The sequence below is a fragment of the Megalobrama amblycephala genome, linkage group LG24 (genome assembly GCF_018812025.1).
Source record: "Megalobrama amblycephala isolate DHTTF-2021 linkage group LG24, ASM1881202v1, whole genome shotgun sequence".
NCBI classification, from domain to species: domain Eukaryota; kingdom Metazoa; phylum Chordata; class Actinopteri; order Cypriniformes; family Xenocyprididae; genus Megalobrama; species Megalobrama amblycephala.
This window is the reverse complement of record NC_063067.1, coordinates 3,048,096-3,068,074: the sequence shown is the minus strand read 5'-3', so window position 1 is coordinate 3,068,074 and position 19,979 is coordinate 3,048,096. Positions and strand designations below refer to the sequence as shown.

General features: G+C 35.0%; 3 protein-coding genes across 4 annotated transcripts in view; 2 read left to right on the top strand and 1 right to left on the bottom strand.

Annotated features, from left to right (window-relative positions):
* The window catches only part of LOC125260310 (protein phosphatase methylesterase 1-like), a 10,686-nt gene extending 5,002 nt beyond the window's left edge, over window positions 1-5,684 (top strand). The window contains exons 6-16 of the mRNA XM_048178631.1: window positions 57-108; window positions 258-412; window positions 1,633-1,723; window positions 2,368-2,433; window positions 2,515-2,644; window positions 3,906-4,029; window positions 4,256-4,300; window positions 4,543-4,607; window positions 5,051-5,118; window positions 5,222-5,256; window positions 5,394-5,684. Of these exons, the coding sequence (XP_048034588.1) occupies window positions 57-108; window positions 258-412; window positions 1,633-1,723; window positions 2,368-2,433; window positions 2,515-2,644; window positions 3,906-4,029; window positions 4,256-4,300; window positions 4,543-4,607; window positions 5,051-5,118; window positions 5,222-5,246 (821 nt within the window). The 3' untranslated portion in view covers window positions 5,247-5,256; window positions 5,394-5,684. The remainder of the gene's footprint in view (window positions 1-56; window positions 109-257; window positions 413-1,632; window positions 1,724-2,367; window positions 2,434-2,514; window positions 2,645-3,905; window positions 4,030-4,255; window positions 4,301-4,542; window positions 4,608-5,050; window positions 5,119-5,221; window positions 5,257-5,393) is intronic.
* LOC125260280 (E3 ubiquitin/ISG15 ligase TRIM25-like) overlaps window positions 1-19,979 on the top strand; it is a 673,153-nt gene that overhangs the window by 334,257 nt on the left and 318,917 nt on the right. The window lies entirely within an intron of this gene.
* On the bottom strand, window positions 5,642-19,979 carry rnf150b (ring finger protein 150b). Its single transcript, XM_048178630.1, has 7 exons — window positions 19,193-19,979; window positions 13,539-13,789; window positions 11,985-12,056; window positions 11,792-11,874; window positions 9,434-9,530; window positions 8,135-8,339; window positions 5,642-6,929 (listed from the first exon to the last, which is right to left on the bottom strand). The coding sequence occupies exons 1-7, from the start codon at window positions 19,641-19,643 to the stop codon at window positions 6,829-6,831; spliced, it is 1,260 nt and encodes a 419-aa protein (XP_048034587.1). The 5' UTR covers window positions 19,644-19,979; the 3' UTR covers window positions 5,642-6,828.

Sequence of the window (19,979 nt, the reverse complement as noted above, 5' to 3'; positions counted from 1 at the left end):
TTTGGGTTAATGTTAGTACTCGTGTGCAGTGATCTGAGTAATATCATCACAAACAGGTGCAACGCAAGTCAAGCACGCGGACGACCTTTCCACGCAAACCATGTCCAGGTAACACACACACACACACACACACACACACACACACACACACACACACACACACACACACACACACACACACACAGACAGATATCATTAAGAGGCTGTAGTATTCAAATCTTGTGTAAATTCTAACCAATCCCCTCCTTCACTCACAGAGATGTAGCCAATGTGGTGCGAGCTACATACGGAGAGATCCCGCCCCCTATTATCCTTGTGGGTCACAATGTGGGCGGAGCCATCGCGGTGCACGCGGCCAGTGGAACTCTGCTGCCCTCTGTGGTCGGGCTGGTGGCCATCGACGTGGTGGAGGGTGAGTATCACTGGAGAATCTGTTCATACGAACAACATCTGTACAGGCTTTAGCTTTTCCATATACAATATTTTACCATGGTAATACGTTTCTGCCAAAATAATTATTATAAGGTTTATATACCATATTATATGATAGTTACTCTTATTACTGCAAAATAATAATAATGAATGATAAATCAATAGACAAATATACAAATGAATAAAATTAACTAATGAAATTAACAAATTGAAAATAAATGTTATATATATATATATATATATATATATATATATATATATATATATAAATAAAAATAAAAATGAAAATAAAGCAAATATGATTTAGTATTAAAATGTTAGAATTAAAAAAAACTCTACACTCAAAAATAAACCAAAATAGAAAGCACACAGAAATATTAAGTGAAATAGAACATTTTATTTAGCTAATAAAAATAGTTATTACATTATTAGCCAAACTTATCAATTAATTCTGGATTGCCTTATCTATGAAGGATTCAATGCTGGTCTAAATTTTCAGCAAAACAAAGCAGGATCACTGTTAATATAATAATAATAATAATAATAATATTAAATGTATAAATGAACAAGAAATATATATACAAAAATAATAAATATTAAATATATAAATAATAATAAACCAGATAAATAATAATAAAAAAATTAATAAGTATTAAAATGTGCAATTTATTTATTTTTTTTTAATTTATTTTTTATTTTTATTTTTTTAAATTAGTTTTTAGTGGTGAATAACACCAAACTACTGTAGCTGTATTATAATAACAAGACCTTTAGTGCCTATATGTGCAAAAGCTTATGCACACCAGGGTAAATTTTCATTAGTACTGTGCTATAAACATAGTACTGAAACAGCTCTTGTTAAAATCACAAATGATCTTCTCCTTGCAGCCGACTCTGGCCTTCTATTTTTATTCTTCTAGGTATTAGTGCTGCCTTTGACACTATTAATCATTCAGTATTTTTTATCGATCGTCTAGTATTGGAATAGCTGATAATGCGCTCCATCGGTTTTCATGTTAAAACAGTTTGTCCAGATCAAGAAAGCTCAATCAGAGCCCGTCTCAGTTCCTCACGGTGTTCCACAGGGCTCAGTGTTGGGTCCGCTCTTATTTCTATTATTTAGATCAAGGATTTAGCTCTGATTTAGGTCAGAGATCTGAGTGGCATTATTGATTGTGTGGTTTGTGTTCTCTTACGCAGGCAGTGCGATGGACGTCTTGCACAGCATGCAGAACTTCCTGAGAGGACGACCCAAATCCTTCAAATCCATCGATCACGCCATTGAATGGAGGTCAATGTCCAGATATCGCTTATTATTAGAACGACTCTCATCTGCTCTGTGCTGAAAACACACACACGACTACAGCTCAGACACATGGCAGAACTTATACAAACTGTTTGAGAAATTTAGTCCAGGTCCATTTAATCCAGATCCAGATTCCTGCTGAACAAAACATCACAAAATATTCACTTTCTTTTAGGAGTGACGATTATAAGACGTCATGCTCTTGGTTTGGAAACAGACACCTAAATCCCAACCCTGCTAACTGTAAACCAAACCAATAACTAACACTAAAATGTTGATGAGAATGTTGTTCAAGCCCCAACAAGAACTGAACATGTCCTACTTAGCAAAATCACAGCATGGTCTGTTAGATTTTTTTAACATTTCTGCTCACCAAGGCAGCATTTATGTGATCAAAAATATAGTAAAAATTGTGAAATATTTTTACAATTTAAAATATCTGTTTTCTATGTGAATATATAGTAGAGTGTAATTTATTCCTGTGATCAAAGTTGAATTTTCAGCATCTTTACTCCTGTCTTCAGTGTCACATGATCCTTCAGAAATCATTCTAATATGATGATTTGCTGTTCAAGAAACATATATACTACGTATTCAGACATTGTTTTCTCTAACAATTCTTTTTGCAGTGTAAAAAGCGGGCAGATCAGAAACCTGGAGTCTGCTAAAGTGTCAATGGTGGGACAAGTGAGACGGTAACATCTGGCCACACACGGTTTGCGTTCTCTTCTCAAAGTAAGTGTTTTGAGCTCTCTGAATCGGTCTCTGTGTGTCAGGTGTGAGGTGGAGGAAGGAGACGCGGCCGAGCCGGTGAGTCCGGCGACTGAGAGCGTGGCCGAGGGTCACGAGGAGTTTTACGACCTGAACTACGTCACGGATAAAGCCGAGAGCAGCACATCCGCAGAGGTGAGGCTCTCAACACACATGCTTTGAGCATTTTAGATTTGTGCCGTGATATTTCTGTGGTATTCTTTGAAGTAGCATGTAAACACCATGGTATATTAATACAGTAATCAAATTAACATGGAATTGTTAATATCTGACAGCATCACTGTGCCATGCCTACACATTTTTAGTTCCCTTATAAATATACTGCCACAGATTATTGCATTATGCAAATTAATGCAGATGGAAGCCCATTTCCACCACATATGAAAAAAATCAAGTCGACACACTATGTAATAACTAGTATAAATTTCATGATTTCTCATTTTTATCTCATAATTTCTCTCTTTTTATCTTCTAATTTTAACTTCATGTAATAATTTCAATGTTTTATATCATAATTGATGTTTTATCTCATCATTATGACTTAGTATTTCATGATTTCAACTTTTAATCTCATAATCTCATGACTTTTTAAAATTTAAACGACTTACTATGTCAAAATTACGTCAGAATTGATCAATTATTTTAACTATCTCATAAAATATGAATTTTTTATCTCATAATTATAACTTAGCAAGTCATATTTTCTATTTTTAGGTCATTATGACAAATTACATCATAATTATAACAAGTCATAACTTTTTTCAATGACTTTTTATCTCATAATTATGAATTATCATAATTTCCCATTTTAAGTCATTATGAGATTATGAGATCATTGAGATTTTTTTATCTCATAATTGACTTAGTATGTCAATTTCAACTTTTTATCTCAAAATTTTGGTGACCTAATGTCATAATTTTCAATTTCAAGTCATGATATTGACAAATTCTCATGACTTAATCATGACTCAACTTTTTATCCTAATGACTTAAAAATTAAATGATTTAGTGTCATAATTTTCAGTTTTAAGTCATTACATACATTTTAAAATTGACAAATTCAACTTGTCATAATGACTATCACATAATTATGGCTTTACAATTTTTAAGTCATAAGTAAAAATTATGACAAACATCATAATAGTAGTTATGACATAAGTTGATTCTTTTGTCATATTTAATAAATAAAAAAGTCCTAATTTTCCATTTTGAATGTCATAATTTTGATTTACCAAAGGATGCATTTTTCCTTATGTGGCAGAAACCGGCCTTATATTTAACCTTCCTTAACCTTTGACCCATCCATGAGCAACTGAACAAACCGTGCATAATAAACAACTGAGCGTAATTGACGTGCATGAGTGTGTGTGTGTGTGTGTGTGTGTGTGTGTTTCAGCCTTGCAGTGTGTACAGCTGGAAAATTGATCTGTCTAAAGCCGAGAAATACTGGGACGGCTGGTTTAGAGGGATATCGAACCACTTCCTGTCCTGCAATGTCCCAAAACTCCTACTGTTGGCAGGCAAGAGACACTGGCCAATCAAATCACTCATCTGAACCACATGCAATAGACATAGTAGTATAATAGCTAGTTATTCTCCATCTAAGGAACAGTCTAAATAATACAAATCTTTGAAAATATTGTTGTCAGAATCAAAAGATGCCAATGTGAGAATCATTTATGTTCAAGTATAAGTTAAAACGCTCAGCTGTGTCAGAGTTTAATGTGAAATGTGCCCTGTGTTCAGGCATTGATCGACTGGACAGAGATCTGACCATTGGACAGATGCAGGGTGAGTCTGTGACGGGTCAATACTGTAACAATCATTCAGTCGTTTAAATCTGGCAGAAGCATTGAAATCTATTTAAATTATTTTACAAATGCCTCATCCAACAATCACAAACGGCTGTGGTCGACCTGACCGGCACTGAGAAAAGTCTAACAGTGATTTACACCTAAATAATGGCAATAATACTACCGGCTACTCTAAATTCAGAGATACCGTCTGCTATTTTATTTCAATGGCTTCTGTAGGCAAATTCATGATGCAGGTGCTGCCCCCATGTGGACACGCAGTGCACGAGGACATCCCAGATAAAGTAAGTCTATATATCATAGGTACACTATTCAGTTTTTCCTTAAGAAATAATTACTTTCATTCAGCAACGATGCATTAAATTGATCAAAAGTGACAGTAAAGACATTTATAATGTTACAAATTATTTCTATTTCAAATAAATCAACTTTTTATTCATCAAAGGACCCTGAAAACAAAAGTGTGTAATGATGTTGATAATTCAGCTTTGATTACAGAAATAAACCATATATTCACATAGAAAACTGCTGTTTTAAATTGTAATAATATTTAATTTTTTACTGTATTTTTAATCAAATGCAGACTTTGAACACCGACTGCACTAATCCAAGTATTCTTCTTTATAAATATTAATTACGCACAGATGATTTGATTTTGTTATTCATGTTTAACACGACGGATCACTTTTTTAATCACTTTTTATATTTGATTTGGTGCCTTTTTCAGGTGGCAGATGCTCTGGCAAGTTTTATGATCAGACACAAATTTGCTGAAGCTCGCAGCGAAACTAAAAGGTGAGTAAATAACCAATAATATAAATACATAAAGAGTCAAAACACTTTCTGCTGAAGTCTACAGAAACCGTGCATGTCATTCTCTCTCACGTCTTCACCGCAGTTCCTCGTACCCGTTCATGCGGTGAGGAGTCGAGGGTGAGTGACAGCATTATCTGTTTTTCTGGTCTGTAAATGATTCGTCACTGTGTGTCGTTAGTTGCGTAACATCTTTCTGTTCTGCCTGCGTTCGTACATGCACACTGAACTGAACGTCTAATGTCTCTGTCCCTCAGATGAAGCAGAAGACACCGAGAAACCTCCAGCAGAGCAAAACAGCAAATACTTTCGCTATCAATCCAAAGATTATGTTTCAACTGTCACTATCCTGAGTTTAGAATAAAGCTTAGAATGTTCAGTAGTTGTTTTGGAATGTTCAGTTTAACTGACAAGAAACATTGTGACACTATTTAAATGTGGCGGAATCATGTGACATCATCACAGGAAACAGATGTGAAACACTGTAAAAATGAGAAGGACAAAGTTTAGCCCCAAAAAACTGACATTAAAATTTATTAATATTCAAAGCACAGTCTGACTGAAACACGTGCAAAATACTGAGCGTGAAAGGGAACAAACCTCTACTGAGTGTGTGTGTGTGTGTGTGTGTGTAGTGTGTAATACAGCGAGTGTGTGTGAACATACAAACTTGTGACTGAAACCCCAATCTTGAAATGAACTCCAACCTCTAAATACATAAAGTGCATGATGGAAAAACTTGGCAATTAAAGAGAAGACAAACAGCTCTCATACAGACAAAATTATTCTCCTATTTACAATATACAGTCAAACCGAATGAGGAAGAACGAGTTACGGAAACAGTGCGCCGGAAAATGATTATTTATTCACCCTCATGTCTGAAAACTGTTTGAATATAGTGCGATCATCATCTGAACTACTTTTATGGTGAGATTTGAAGAAAGAAAAATGAAAAATAAAAGATTTGGAAGGACATAAGGGTGAGTAAACAATGGCAGAAGGATCATTTCTGGGGCGAACTGTCCCTTTAAACGGAATCCACTAAAATCACAAGTGGACAGGGCATGTGGCATGCACAGCAAACATCACATGTCCCACTCCACACAATCCAAAGAGCACTTCCTAGAAATCCCACAGTTTTTTCCCCCCACACAATGTCTGTCCAGGTCTGACATCTTTGGTGAGGGCCAAATCCCAAAAAACCCTCCAAGAGGAAGGCGTCTAAATACTGCGATACTCTTTTTTTTTTCTTCTTCTTCTTCTCTTTAATACTGCAGAACTCTGGAGCATCAAATGCTTCTCTATAGAAAAATAAACCACTTCTTATCAGATTCAAAATAGTCTTTAAATGTGTTCTTTCAACTGCGCTAGGATCACGGATTACGCTAAAACAGGCAGCGAACGCTGCAACAGTAGGAGAGGAAGGATCTGATTGTCGAGCAGAGCAGAACCGATCGTCTGCCAAGTGCTTTAGCTCAAGTGCGTACTGTAGTGTACACTTCGGGGCGATGGTCTACGAGAAAGAACCCTGCTTTTCAGAGAAAACGGAAGTAAGATGAAGTGAACGTCGGCAGGCAGTGTGTTTTACGGCAAGTCACTGGCCAGAATTCCACTGAGATTGAAGCCCGTTCAACCGGTCTGAGCCCGTCGCCGTGGTCGTCAATTCTGGTGGTCGCGGTGGGCGTGTCTAAATCAGCACTTTGGGTCGTCAGAGGGTGTGTCAATGTCCAAGTGCCCCGCCCCCGTAGCGAGCGACCCCTCTGAACTGCCGCTGGCTATTAACTGTAACTCACCTGTGGAGGAAAAACACTGTCATATTAATATTAATGTCCACATTTGCATGTTATCCTTACTAATCAACATGCGAGATAAGAGTAAGTGTGTCACAAGCTGTTATACATTGTAAATAGTGTGCTTAATTGTATTGACTGTGCACTTGTAGTGTACTTAAAACCTTAAACGTATATGTACACTGCCATCCAAAAGTTTGGAAACGCCCTAGAAAAGTGGGGTTTTGGACAATATTGGCATGAATCCTTTTTAATTTGTGATAATTTTGCACTGATAAGGGACAACACAAACTATGAATACATATTTTATTACATAAACAGTTTATACATAGAAAAAACTTAAATTTTCGATTCATCAAAATATCCACCATTAGCAGCTATCTGACCTAAACTGGGTTCTGATTGGTTCATTGTATTCTAAACTTAATTGGCAATCAATTGTTGAAGCTATTAAGGCGTGCTGACCCAAAAATCTTTACAAGCCTGAGCCAAGTTTAAACCAGTAACCAGCATCACAGCTGGCAAAGGGGCGTGTCTGACTTTGACATGTATATATTGCCATTATTATGTAATCAAAATGAAAATTATTATTGCTGGTCTTCAATGATAATGTCAAGTTACTTTAATGTATTTGCACCAAAACATTATAAGGATTTATGCTGATATTGTCCAAAACCACACTTTCCCAGGGGTGTTTCCAAACTTTTGGAGGGCAGTGTATATTATATATATATATATATATAAAATATTAAAGGGAACCTATTATGCCCCTTTTTACAAGATGTAAAATAAGTCTCTGATGTCCCCAGAGTGTGTATGTGAAGCTTTAGCTCAAAATACCCCACAGAAATGTTAAAAAGGGTGAGCAAAAACACATCACTTTTGTGTATGTCCCTTTAAATGCAAATGAGTCCCCTTTTAAGAAGAGGGCGGAGCTTCAAGAGCTCATGCAACAACAAAACAGGACAATCTCACGCACTGAAACTGTCAGTAGCATTCAGTTCTGGTGCCTACAGAGAATATATGCTGCAATTGAATGTCTCTTTATAAGTGTATTATTTCTGTAACAAATACTCAAGGGAGTTTGCTATTTCCATGGGATTTTCAAAATATGTGCATCTGTGCATGCCGTTTTGTACTAATATTACCCACAATGCCTTGCACTACAGAAGAGGAGGACATTGTGGAAATCTCTTTCGCACACCTACTTTGATCGGTTGGCATGGTGTCCTGGGACAGGGGCTCAGAGTCCAGGAGGACCTGAGGGAGACCCACCATCCTCACACCAGGGTCACGCCCCCCGGCGACATCCCCCGCCATGACATCATCACTCATCACCATGGCGTTGAGAGCCACACCCCCCACAGCGAGCTCGTAGTCCAGAGGAAGTTCGTTCAGACACTCGGCACTCGACTGCACACCAATATAACAGAATTACAATATATTCATAAAACGCCACATAATTACCTTATATACTCAGTGATTTTACCAGGGTTAAGGCCAGGGTTATTATAGTTAACAGTAACTAAAATCATAAAATAAATGTTCATTTCTTGAAATAAAATAATAAAATAATAATAATAAAGTGCATTAATTCAGACTGTTATTTAACGCTCTGCATTACACTGATTCTGTCTGAACTTGAATATGTTAAGTTCATTTCTCTCAACTCATTTGTCTTTCAACTCAAGGAGAACACAAAAATGTCCAAACAGCACATGACATTCAGGTTGGGTCTCATTTGAATTTTGATACCAATAAAGTAAAATTATTGCAAAACATTTGACTGTAGCTGAATACCATGAACAAGAATCAACAGGCTGAAGACACTTACACAATCAAGTTTAAAAACACCATAGCAAAAACAACTAGCCTAACTAATATACATTCCAAACATTATTAAAGACAAGTAAACACTCAGTAATTAAAAAAAGATAACGATCACAAAAATAAATACAAATGAACAAAGATGTTTTAAGATTTGCAGGTACAGAAACTGTGATCAAATGTAAAATAACACTGCACTTTATGAATAAAATATACATTACAAATATAGTTACAAAAGTTATTCAGTCAAGAACTTTGTTGTTTGATTAATGTTGTTATAGGATTGGCAGCAGGAATATTAGGCTGCTGTCACTTTAAGAGCTGCACGGATCCAATATACTGATACACATGCGTTTTCTTTGTCAACTCTTTACATTCACTTAACCAAATGTGTTTATGAGAATATTTTGACATATTTTTGTGTGTATTTGTCTGTTCAAGTGCAAAAAGACGTGAAAGAGAACTCAGTTCAGTATCGTGCATTATTCAGTATGAGAGGAGGCTTTCTGTGTGCATGTTTTGAGTCCTCTTGGGCTTGAATGGTTTAAAATCACATAAGCAGAATCGAAATACGCGTTTCTTATCGAATCACTGATTCTTGGAAATTTGGATTGGATACCCATCTATATGACGCACTAATCTGCCCTCTGTACAGCGATGGCAGAGAGAAAAACACCAACCGTGAGGCCGAGAGCTTTGAGGATGTTCATTTTACACATGGGACACGTGCGATGGTCCACCAGCCACGGGTCAACACAACCTTTATGAAACAGATGCCTGACAGACAGAGAGAAACATGTGATCATCAGTCCAACACAGAATCTTTTACTCTTGCTAGCCAATCATTTGATTTCAATCAAACAATTTCAATGAATTTGTAAAACATTCACAGCTTCTATTGAGTCAAAAGGTCTTGTGCACCATTTTACATCCTTTTTTTGTAGCAAAAAAGAATAATTATTAATTCTGTTGGAGTTTATTGGTTTATTCAGTGTAAATTATGCTACTTTAATACTGAATATTTAAATTAGTAATATAATATAATTTACATAGACAGTTATAGTAGTAATAAATAAAAGTATTTAATAGTATTTAAAAGTATATATATATATATATATATATATATATATATATATATATATATATATATATATATATATATATATATATATATATATATATACAGTACAGTCCAAAAGTTTGGAACCACTAAGATTTTTAATGTTTTTAAAAGAAGTTTCGTCTGCTCACCAAGGCTACATTTATTTAATTAAAAATACAGTAAAAAACAGTAATATTGTGAAATATTATTACAATTTAAAATAACTGTTTTCTATTTGAATATATTTCACAAAGTAATTTATTCCTGTGATCAAAGCTGAATTTTCAGCATCATTACTCCAGTCTTCAGTGTCACATGATCCTTCAGAAATCATTCTAATATGCTGATCTGCTGCTCAAGAAACATTTAATGTGTACAATTGTACAAAATATTTGTGTACAATATTTTTTTTCAGGATTATTTGATGAATAGAAAGTTCAAAAGAACAGTGTTTATCTGAAATCTAATCTTTTGTAACATTATAAATGTCTTTACTGCCACTTTTGATTGATTTAATGCATCCTTGCTGAATAAAAGTATTCATTCCTTTAATTTCTTTTCAAAAAAATAAAAATAAAAATTCTTACTGACCCCAAACTTTTGAACGGTAGTGTATAATGCTACAGAAGCTTTGTATTTCAGATAAATGCTGTTCTTTTGAACTTTCTATTCATCAAGGAATCCTGAAAAAAAAGTACACAACTGTTTTCAACATTGAAAATAATCATAAATGTTTCTTGAGCAGCAGATCAGCATATTAGAATGATTTCTGAAGGATCATGTGACACTGAAGACTGGAGTAACGATGCTGAAAATTCAGCTTTGCATCACAGGAATAAATTACTTTGTCAAATATATTTAAATAGTACACAGTTATTTTAAATTGTAATAATATTTCACAATATTACTGTTTTTTACTGTATTTTTAATTAAATAAATGTAGCCTTGGTGAGCAGATGAAACTTCTTTTAAAAACATTAAAAATCTTAGTGGTTCCAAACTTTTGGACTGTACTATATATATACTTTTAAATACTATTAAATGTTTATTTATTTTTTAAACGGTTTATGATTATGTTATCACCATATTTGAGATGCACACTTAAATACGGTTATAATACTGATTATTTAAATTAGTAATAAAATATAATATATAACAACTTATAATAATTAAGTACAGTTACAAGGGATGCTCATAATTAACCGGTTAATAATTAATCAACAGTAATTTTAACAGTAATCAACAATTTTGACCAATTAATACTGTTGGTTATACGGTTTAAAAATAATTTAAGTAATTTTTCCAAGATATTTTAAAAACATTTGCTGCATCGTTACATAAAATTGAGCCTCTGAGAGATAAAAACAAAAGCTGCATATAAGTCACATTTTATTATTACGTTAATGTAAAACACCGGTAAATAAATACAGCAGAAACAACTTAAATTACTCCAACATTTATGGTTATACTGATAAGAGTAAAACATCATTCGAAACTGTAAAGTGTCTACTTTTATTCGTGTAAACTCACAATAACAACAAAACATTGTGCTTTTTGTAAAATAAAGTAAACTCAGCATATACTACTTGTTGCACAGTTTTTTCTTTCTTTTTGTTAACCTGTTAATGATTTAAGTGACAATCTTGTTGGTTAACGGTTAATGAGTTTCTGTTGTTGGTTCGGGAAAAAAACCTGAAAAGAACATCCCTGATTAATATTTACACAATTAAAAACATCAGCTTCAGTGTAGTAGTACTTACTATATTGTTACTGTACTGCATGAATAACTTGTAGTGTACTTAATTTTATTTTTTGTTGTATTTAGTATTTTTGTTGTAGAAAGTGTAACATAATCAAAGTGTATGCTACTAAAAACATCAGCTTCAGTGTAATTAGATACAGTAGTGTAGTTAACTGGTCAGGTGTGTGTGTTTACCTGCAGGGCAAGATTCTCACTACATCATTTGGCTTATAACCTTCGATACACACGGCACAGTTATCAAAATCACTCTCCGTTTCCTAAAGGAAAACACACACAAACACACACACACACACACATTAAAAAGACAAAGAATTCAGCATCAGCAGAAATCACTGGTTTGAAGAGCACAATATTCAATGTTTATCACCTGATCGCCTTTCCTGATGGTCCGCACTTGTAATTGGCTGATGGCTTTTTTGGCAGCGTCGCCCAGCCTCCGCTGACCAATCAGAGAAGAGAAGGTGATCAATGAATGCATTTCAGTTTGTTATTTTCGACATCCGTCTCTCTTTGTTTCTTGTTATTATAGTAATGAAGGGCTCTGTTGCCTTCAGGCATTTTCCTGTGATGAAAGCCACTTCCTTTGGCCTGTAATCATGTTTTAAGGTCTTGCTCAAACACACACAAACACGCAAACTATGCAATAACAGTGAAGGAGCAGAAGAATGTGGTTTGATCTTACTGCTGCACACACTGGGTGGGAAAATAGATTTTTCTGATGAAATGTGCTTTGTAGGGCTGCACAACTTGGCCAACTTGTTTTCATTTTATAATCATATACAGCTATAAAATAGTAATAATAATTATTGCTTCTACTACTAGAAATATGTAATGTTTCACTGTAAAATAAATTAATTTAAGAAAAATATAATAATTGTTAAAACTGTAAAATTAAACTACTACTACTAATGACAATAATAAAAAATAATAATAATTATTATTATTATTATTATCACTAAATAAAATTATAATTACTAAATAAAAACAATTCAAATGTAATATTTCACTGTAACAAATTTGAGTATAACAATCTAATAACAATCATTTTATTTTACATTACAACTGTAAAATTACAAAACATTTTATTACTACTACTAAATAAAAATATAAAAATTACTAAAAACAAATTATGTATTTACATTTTTTTTATTAAACTTTACTTGTTATATTTATTTCACTGTAAAATAACAAATGTGAGTATAAGAAAATATAATTATATATTTATTATTTAATAATTTTATTTTACATTACAAGAGTAAATTTATTATTATTAATACTAAAAATTATAAAAACTACTAATAAAACAAAAGTAAATTATTTATGTAACATTTAACTGTAAGATACATTTGAGTATAAGAAAACTATAATAAGAATAATACATTTATTTTTGTTAGTACTACTAAATAAAAATATAAAACTTATTAAAAAAACAAAGTTAGAAATTTTAACTTATGTAATATTTCACTGTAAAATAAATGCGAGAAACAAGAAGTTGTAATTATATTATATATTTACTATTCAATAATTTTATTTTACATTACAACTGTAAATCTATTATTATTAATACTAAATAAAAATATAAAAACTAATAATAAAACAAAATTAGGAAAATTATTAATGTAACATTTCACTGTAATTTTTAAAAGAATATTTAAGAAAAATATAACAATTTTATTTTTACATTACAACTGTAAAATTACAATACTAATATTTTTGGCTGTATTAATTGCACTAAAGCCATATTGCAATTTTGGTTTTATTTAAATAAAAAATGCAGCCCTATTTGATCTTCACATGGTCATTTTGAGCAAAAATGTGTGTCTCACCAAGAAATGCGATGGCTGCGAAAAGTATTTGGACACTTCAGCTGCACTTTAATCAATCAAAGCAGTTCATAAATGGAAGTTTATTGGGTTCGGACCTGGTTGCGGTCCCTGGCGTTGGCGTATCTGAACCGCTGGATGTAGTAAAAGACGAGCCAGGCCAGCGAGATGATCATGAGGATGATGAAGGAGATGGAGACGAAGACCACGGAGGTGCGGCTGACGTATTTCTGGAGGTTGCGTGTTCCTATGGTGATGTGCATGTGCAGCGTGATGTTCCTCTCCATCAGAAGAACCAGCTCACGACCCTTCGGCTCGGGGATCATGATGGCGACCACATCACTCACGCCTGAAACAGAGATCAACAGTTAACAAAACCGGAACTAGATCAATTAAGAGCAGCTTTTTCAGATATTTCCTTTCACACAGTGTGTAATCAAGCCGTTTGTTTAATTGAGCACTTCCGGGGTGAACGCTGGCGCTACTTGCTGCCGCTGCTCCTGGACAATTTTACTTTTAGTAGTTGTTTTAGCGCTGTTTTAAGCTGTTTTATAGCCATCATCTATCTGTGATCTGACTACAGCGCGGGAATCTCTGGTTTGGATTACTTAATGTACGATCACTCTCCAATAAAAGACCTCTGGTGCATGATTTGCTGTCTGACCGTAAGTTTGATTTCCTCTGTTCAGGCATGTGACGGTATCAAATTTTCATGTTGCGATAATTTCTTAAGCTTTTATCACAGTATCACGGTATTGAAATGAGTTGCAAAAAAGTGTTGTCATAGGTTTAAGAATTATTTTTCTTATAACAAAAAGAACTCTGAACATTTAAATACAATAACGCAGTACACAAAAAATAAAGTAAAATGTTTCAAACAGATTAAAGTGTAAAAGAATTATAAAGAACAACAGGTAATACTTTACAATAAGGTCTCTTTATTTAACATTATATTCGTTATATATATATATATATATATATATATATATATATATATATATATATATATATGCATATGCATTAACTAAGATTAAGAATGAGCAATAGCTACATTTGTTACAGAAGATATTTTTTGTTGTTGTTAATATTAGTTAAAAATACAACTGATCATTGTTAGTTTTTGGTCCATTAAATAATAATTACAACTTTTGAGTTTAGTAATGTTAATAAACATTAACTAGAAATTAACATTATCTAAGATTAATAAATTCTGTTTAAAATGCTAATAAATACTATAATAAAAGTATGTTTCATTGTCAGTTTGGTAATAATGAATTAACATGTTAAGTAATGAAGCCTTAGGTCATCAAGCGTTACTGAACAATAATCAGAACATTTCTAATCATTAGGGCATGTTGTAGTCCAGATTAAAATATAAAAATGTTTAAGTTTGAAAATAAAAAGCCTGTTAAGTTTTTAAGTATTAAGTATTTGGTGCTGTGATGAACAACATTGAGATTAAGCTGCTTTGTTTGCGGGGTTTCCGGGGTAACCGCTGCATTTCTGCAGTTCCATCAGTGCCCTCTGCTGTTAGAGAGTGAAAGTGAGCACGTCTCCTCTCATTCCACTGTGTGCTTCTCATGCATGTTGTGTTCGTTTACATAGTGTGCATGCCTTTTTGACGCCGCACACATCTGTGTTCTGGATTGTGTACGGTTGATATACTCTTCATTTGAAGCTATTGCCATAAAAAAATCAACAGGGCTATTCCTACCATTCTCATGACTATCTACCGCCCCCCTAAGAACAATCCCATCTTTTTAACTGAGCTTCTGACTGTCCCATGTCTCCAAATGTTATCATGCTGGGTGATTTTAACATTCATATAGATAATGTCAATAATACAAGAACAAGGGAATTTTTATCTTGTCTGGATAGTTTTGTTAAGCAGCAGTTCACTAATTTGCCCACTCATTCTAAAGGGCACATCCTCGATCTCATTTGCTGTTCTGGCATAATTCCTTATAATTGTACTGTTTCTGACTTGTCCATATCAGACCATCTGCTGGTGTCTTTACTGACAGTCTTTAAGGTAAATCTGTGTCGCTCTATCAAATTTCAGAACATTAAGATCATTGATGTGTCTACTTCTGCTGATGAACTTGCCATCTTCTCCAGCAAAGCTGATTTTTCTGACACTGATGTACTGATTTCTTATTATAATAATGGACTAACTGAGATTTTGGATGTTTATGCACCTGTGAAAACCTGGATTGTTTCTTTTAATCTTCTCCATGGTTTACCCCAGAACTTCGTCAACTTAAAACTAAAGGCTGTAGGTTAGAGCGTCTGCATGCCAAATCTGGTCTCACTGTACACAAACAAATGCTTTCTGAACATGTCCAACTTTACAAGGATGCACTGTCTAATGCTAAATCTGACTATTATTCTAATTTAATTGGAGCCAGAGAAAGGAACTCAAGATCTCTCTTTTATGTGGTAATTTTTTTTTTTTACATTCTCTGCCATCAGATATGTATTCTACCACACTATCTGATAATTTTATGACTTTCTTTGAGTCTAAGATTAAAAATATTCACCAACAGTTACTTGCTAGTAACACAGGTTATGATTTCCGCTGTCCAGTTTTCCATGTGTCCCCACTCTGTTTTCTCTACTTTTTTATTACCAACTGATGTGGAGAAACTGGGTCTTATCTGGGAATTTAAGTCTGCTACCTGTTGACCCTTTACCAACTCACTTAGTCAAAGCCTGCTTACCATCTTTATCTACATAAATTACTAAAATTATCCACTGTTCACTTGTTTCTGGCTCTGTACCCTCCTCTTTCAAATGTGCTATTATTACTCCAATCCTTAAAAAACCAGGGGCTGATCCATCTAACCTAGATAATTACCGTCCAATTTCTAATTTGTCATTCATCTCTAAAACACAGGTCCATGACCATCTTTCCAATAATGAACTGGTTGAGCTTTTTCAATCTCAATCTTTACACGTACTGCATACTTTCATCTGCGTAATATTAATCGTCTTCGTCCTTCCCTTACAATGAACAATACTGCAGTTCTCATCCATGCACTGGTTACTTCACATATTGATCACTGCATTGCTCTTCTTACTGGTCTTCCTTCCAAACTTCTCTATAAACTTCAGCTGGTTCAGAACTCTGCGGCTCGTGTTCTTACTAGAAGCTCTTCTTCTACTATGCACAGTTCACCAACTCTCCAGCGACTTCACTGGCTACCAGTGAAATATCGAATTGACTTCAAAATTCTGCTTCTCACATTCAAGGTACTTCACAGTCTCGCTCCTCCGTATCTTACTGATCTTCATATGTACACCCCTTCACACACTTTAAGATCTTCACTCACACTCTCTCTCGTGTCACCATGTATACGCTTAACTACCATGGGAGCTACAGCTTTTAGCCATGCGGCCCCTCGCCTATGGAACTCCCTTCCTCTCGATATCCGTAATAGTGACAGTCTGCATACTTTTAAATCCCGTCTTAAGACCTACCTTTTTACCCAGGCTTTTTTATGATTTACTACTTATTCTGCTGTTTCTATGATGCATGTGTGTTTTAAGCTGTTGTGATGCCAATGGGATTTGTTTATTGGGGGTTTTAAAAAGCCGCTGTTAAATAATAATAATGCATTTTATTAAATGATATGATATATCTAGATATGCATTTATCAAAACACATTTTCATTCACCATCATACTAAACCAGACATGCATTAGCAATCATGCATCAGTCAAAACACAATAAATGCATTCACCGTGACGCATAATAACCTAATATGCATTTGCATAACCAGACATGCATTTACTGTCATACTACATATGTACTTATCACTTATATCTATGCATTTAACAAATCACATATGCATTCACCAGCAGCACACATAACTAGATATGCAATAAAACAACTGATGTGCATTAGCCATAATATGCATACAATCGTATATAACCAGGCATGAATTCACCACACATAACCATATATTCATTTATTATCACTCACTAGATATGCATTTAGTTCATATTTATTTCCAGTAAGTAATTTTAGTGCTTCAACTCAAACTTAATTTAGTTTTGCACATGCAATATTTATATTTTATTTCAGCTTTACTTCAATTAACAAAATGTTATTAAGAATTTTAGTCTTCGTTAACGATAATAACCCTGATTTGCAAGCACAGTGGAATCCAAACAAACCTCCTCAACTCAAATGAAACGCAAACTTCAAAGACGCGAACATGTAAAAGAACAAGAAAGAGAAACGCTGATACACTGATACAGAACAAAGAGAGGAACCCAAACATTTCTGCATCACTTCACAGGGACAGATAAGATAACGCTCACACGTTTCCTCCGAGACGAGGAATGAACAGAACGCTGATGTGACTGTTCTAGTCGAGCCTGAACACAACGTCATGTCTAAAGCTTCGCTCATAACTTCCAGATGTGGGAGAACATACAAACACAGCTGGACGCCTGCAAACTCTAGTTAGAAACAGTGAAATCACACGTTCAGACGCTTTCCTGTGTGAATTTTCTCATGCAGAGCACTCACAAAAACACCACTTTACAAAACCCATGTCACTAAAATAAATCACTAGTTTAATAATGGCATACTTATATATTACTCAGGACTTGTGCAGTAACATGATGTAAATGTGTATTAAGAGACAAAAACAGCTTGAAGTAAAGCAACAGGTGAATAATCCCAACTTAAGCTGCCTTTGTTTACAGCAGACATTTCTGAATAGCTGGATCTCATATACTGAACATAAAATCCTGCCTAGTGTGCATGACTGACCAGCATCACAACCACATATGCATTCATCATCACACACATAACCACATAACCATTTAGCACTCATAACTAGATATGCATTTATCATTTTCAAAACACATATGCATTCACAATCACATTCAGGAAGGCATGCATTTATGCATATAATCAAAACACAATCAAATATGCATGACGTGCATTAATCATGATGCATGACCTAATGTGCATTTACAAACACACATAACCAGACATGCATTCACCATCACATACGCACTTAATATCACACATAACTATAAATGCATTCACATGCACACATAACTATTTACGCAATTACGCATTCATCATCACACATAAGCACATATGCATTAGCCATCACATTTAGGAAGACATGCATTCATTAAAAAATGCATGGCCTATGTACTTAATATCACACATAAACACATATGCATTCACCATCACATTTAGGAAGGCATGCATTTATGCATATCATCAAAACACAATCAAATATGCATGACGTGCATTAATCATGACCTAATGTGCATTTACAAACACACATAACCAGATATGCATTCACCATCACATACGCACTTAATATCACACATACTATTTATGCAATTACGCATTCATCATCACATATAAGCACATATGCATTAGCCATCACATTTAGGAAGACATGCATTCATCACATATTTACTAAAAAACAATCAAATATGCATGACATGCATTTACCATGATGCATAACATAATATGCATTCACAAACACACATAACCAGACATACAAACACACATGCACTTAATATCACACGTAACTACATATGCACATAAAATACATATGCATTCATTAAAAAATGCATAGGCCTATGCACTTAATATCACACATATGCATTCACAAGCATTCATAACTAGATATGCAATAATGCATCTATCGTCACACATAAGCATTATCCATCACTCATAACCAGACACGCATGCATCGAGCGCACGTGCATGTTACCTGAATGAGGCATGGTGATGGTCTCATTAGGGTTTGAGGCTCCCACGTTGAATATGACCACAGCTGACGCGTTGTGTCCAACGGCGTGTTTGATTTTATCTTTGAACGTGCAGTTTCCCCTGCTGATAAGCGCGATCCACGCGCCGTGCGTGCGCGGGGTGAATCTAGTGTTGGGGTCGCACGCCAGTCTGTCCTGTGGCGCGGCGGGCATCGCCAACACGCCCCTGGCCTCGCGCTTGAGCGAATGCTCCCCGTAACGCCCGCACTCAGTCTTCTCAGTCCGGACCTCGGCCGTGTCCGGATCCACGTACGTGATGTTGACGAACGCCGTGTACCATTCCTCCTTCTCCGCCACCGTGAAGTCCAAACACAGCAGATGGACGAAGCAGAAGGACAGAAGCCAGGTGGACAGCGCCAGACTACGACACGCCTGGATCACAGAGACTGCCATAGCAGTATTATTGTTATTGTTATGACGAGTCAAGCGGCCGCGAGTCGCGTTTACTCCATAATCTCCCTCTTTGTGCGTCTTACGCGGCGCAATAACCGACACTCATGAGTGACCTGTATAAAACACTCGATTTAAAAGAACGAATATTTGGATTAATAAACACTAGAGCCTGTTGCATGTACGAGAGGCGCGTTGGTTGGGTAAAAACGCGAGCAGAAGCGGCGCGACGGAGCCATGGTGTCGTATGTTTTCGGCCTTCAGCTGCTGTGACAAAAGCTGAGCGCGAACTCACGAGAAACAGCGACCACTAGCGGCGGAGCGAGGATCTGCGCATGC

Bases quoted from the DNA above. Each gene is read 5' to 3' on its own strand.
- rnf150b (XM_048178630.1), bottom strand. From the start codon at position 19,643: ATGGCAGTCTCTGTGATCCAGGCGTGTCGTAGTCTGGCGCTGTCCACC. The intron at 13,790-19,192 runs GTAACATGCACG...TCTCTGTTTCAG, and splicing joins CATCACCATGCCTCATTCAG to GCGTGAGTGATGTGGTCGCC. The intron at 12,057-13,538 runs GTCCGAACCCAA...CTGATTGGTCAG, and splicing joins ACGCCAGGGACCGCAACCAG to CGGAGGCTGGGCGACGCTGC.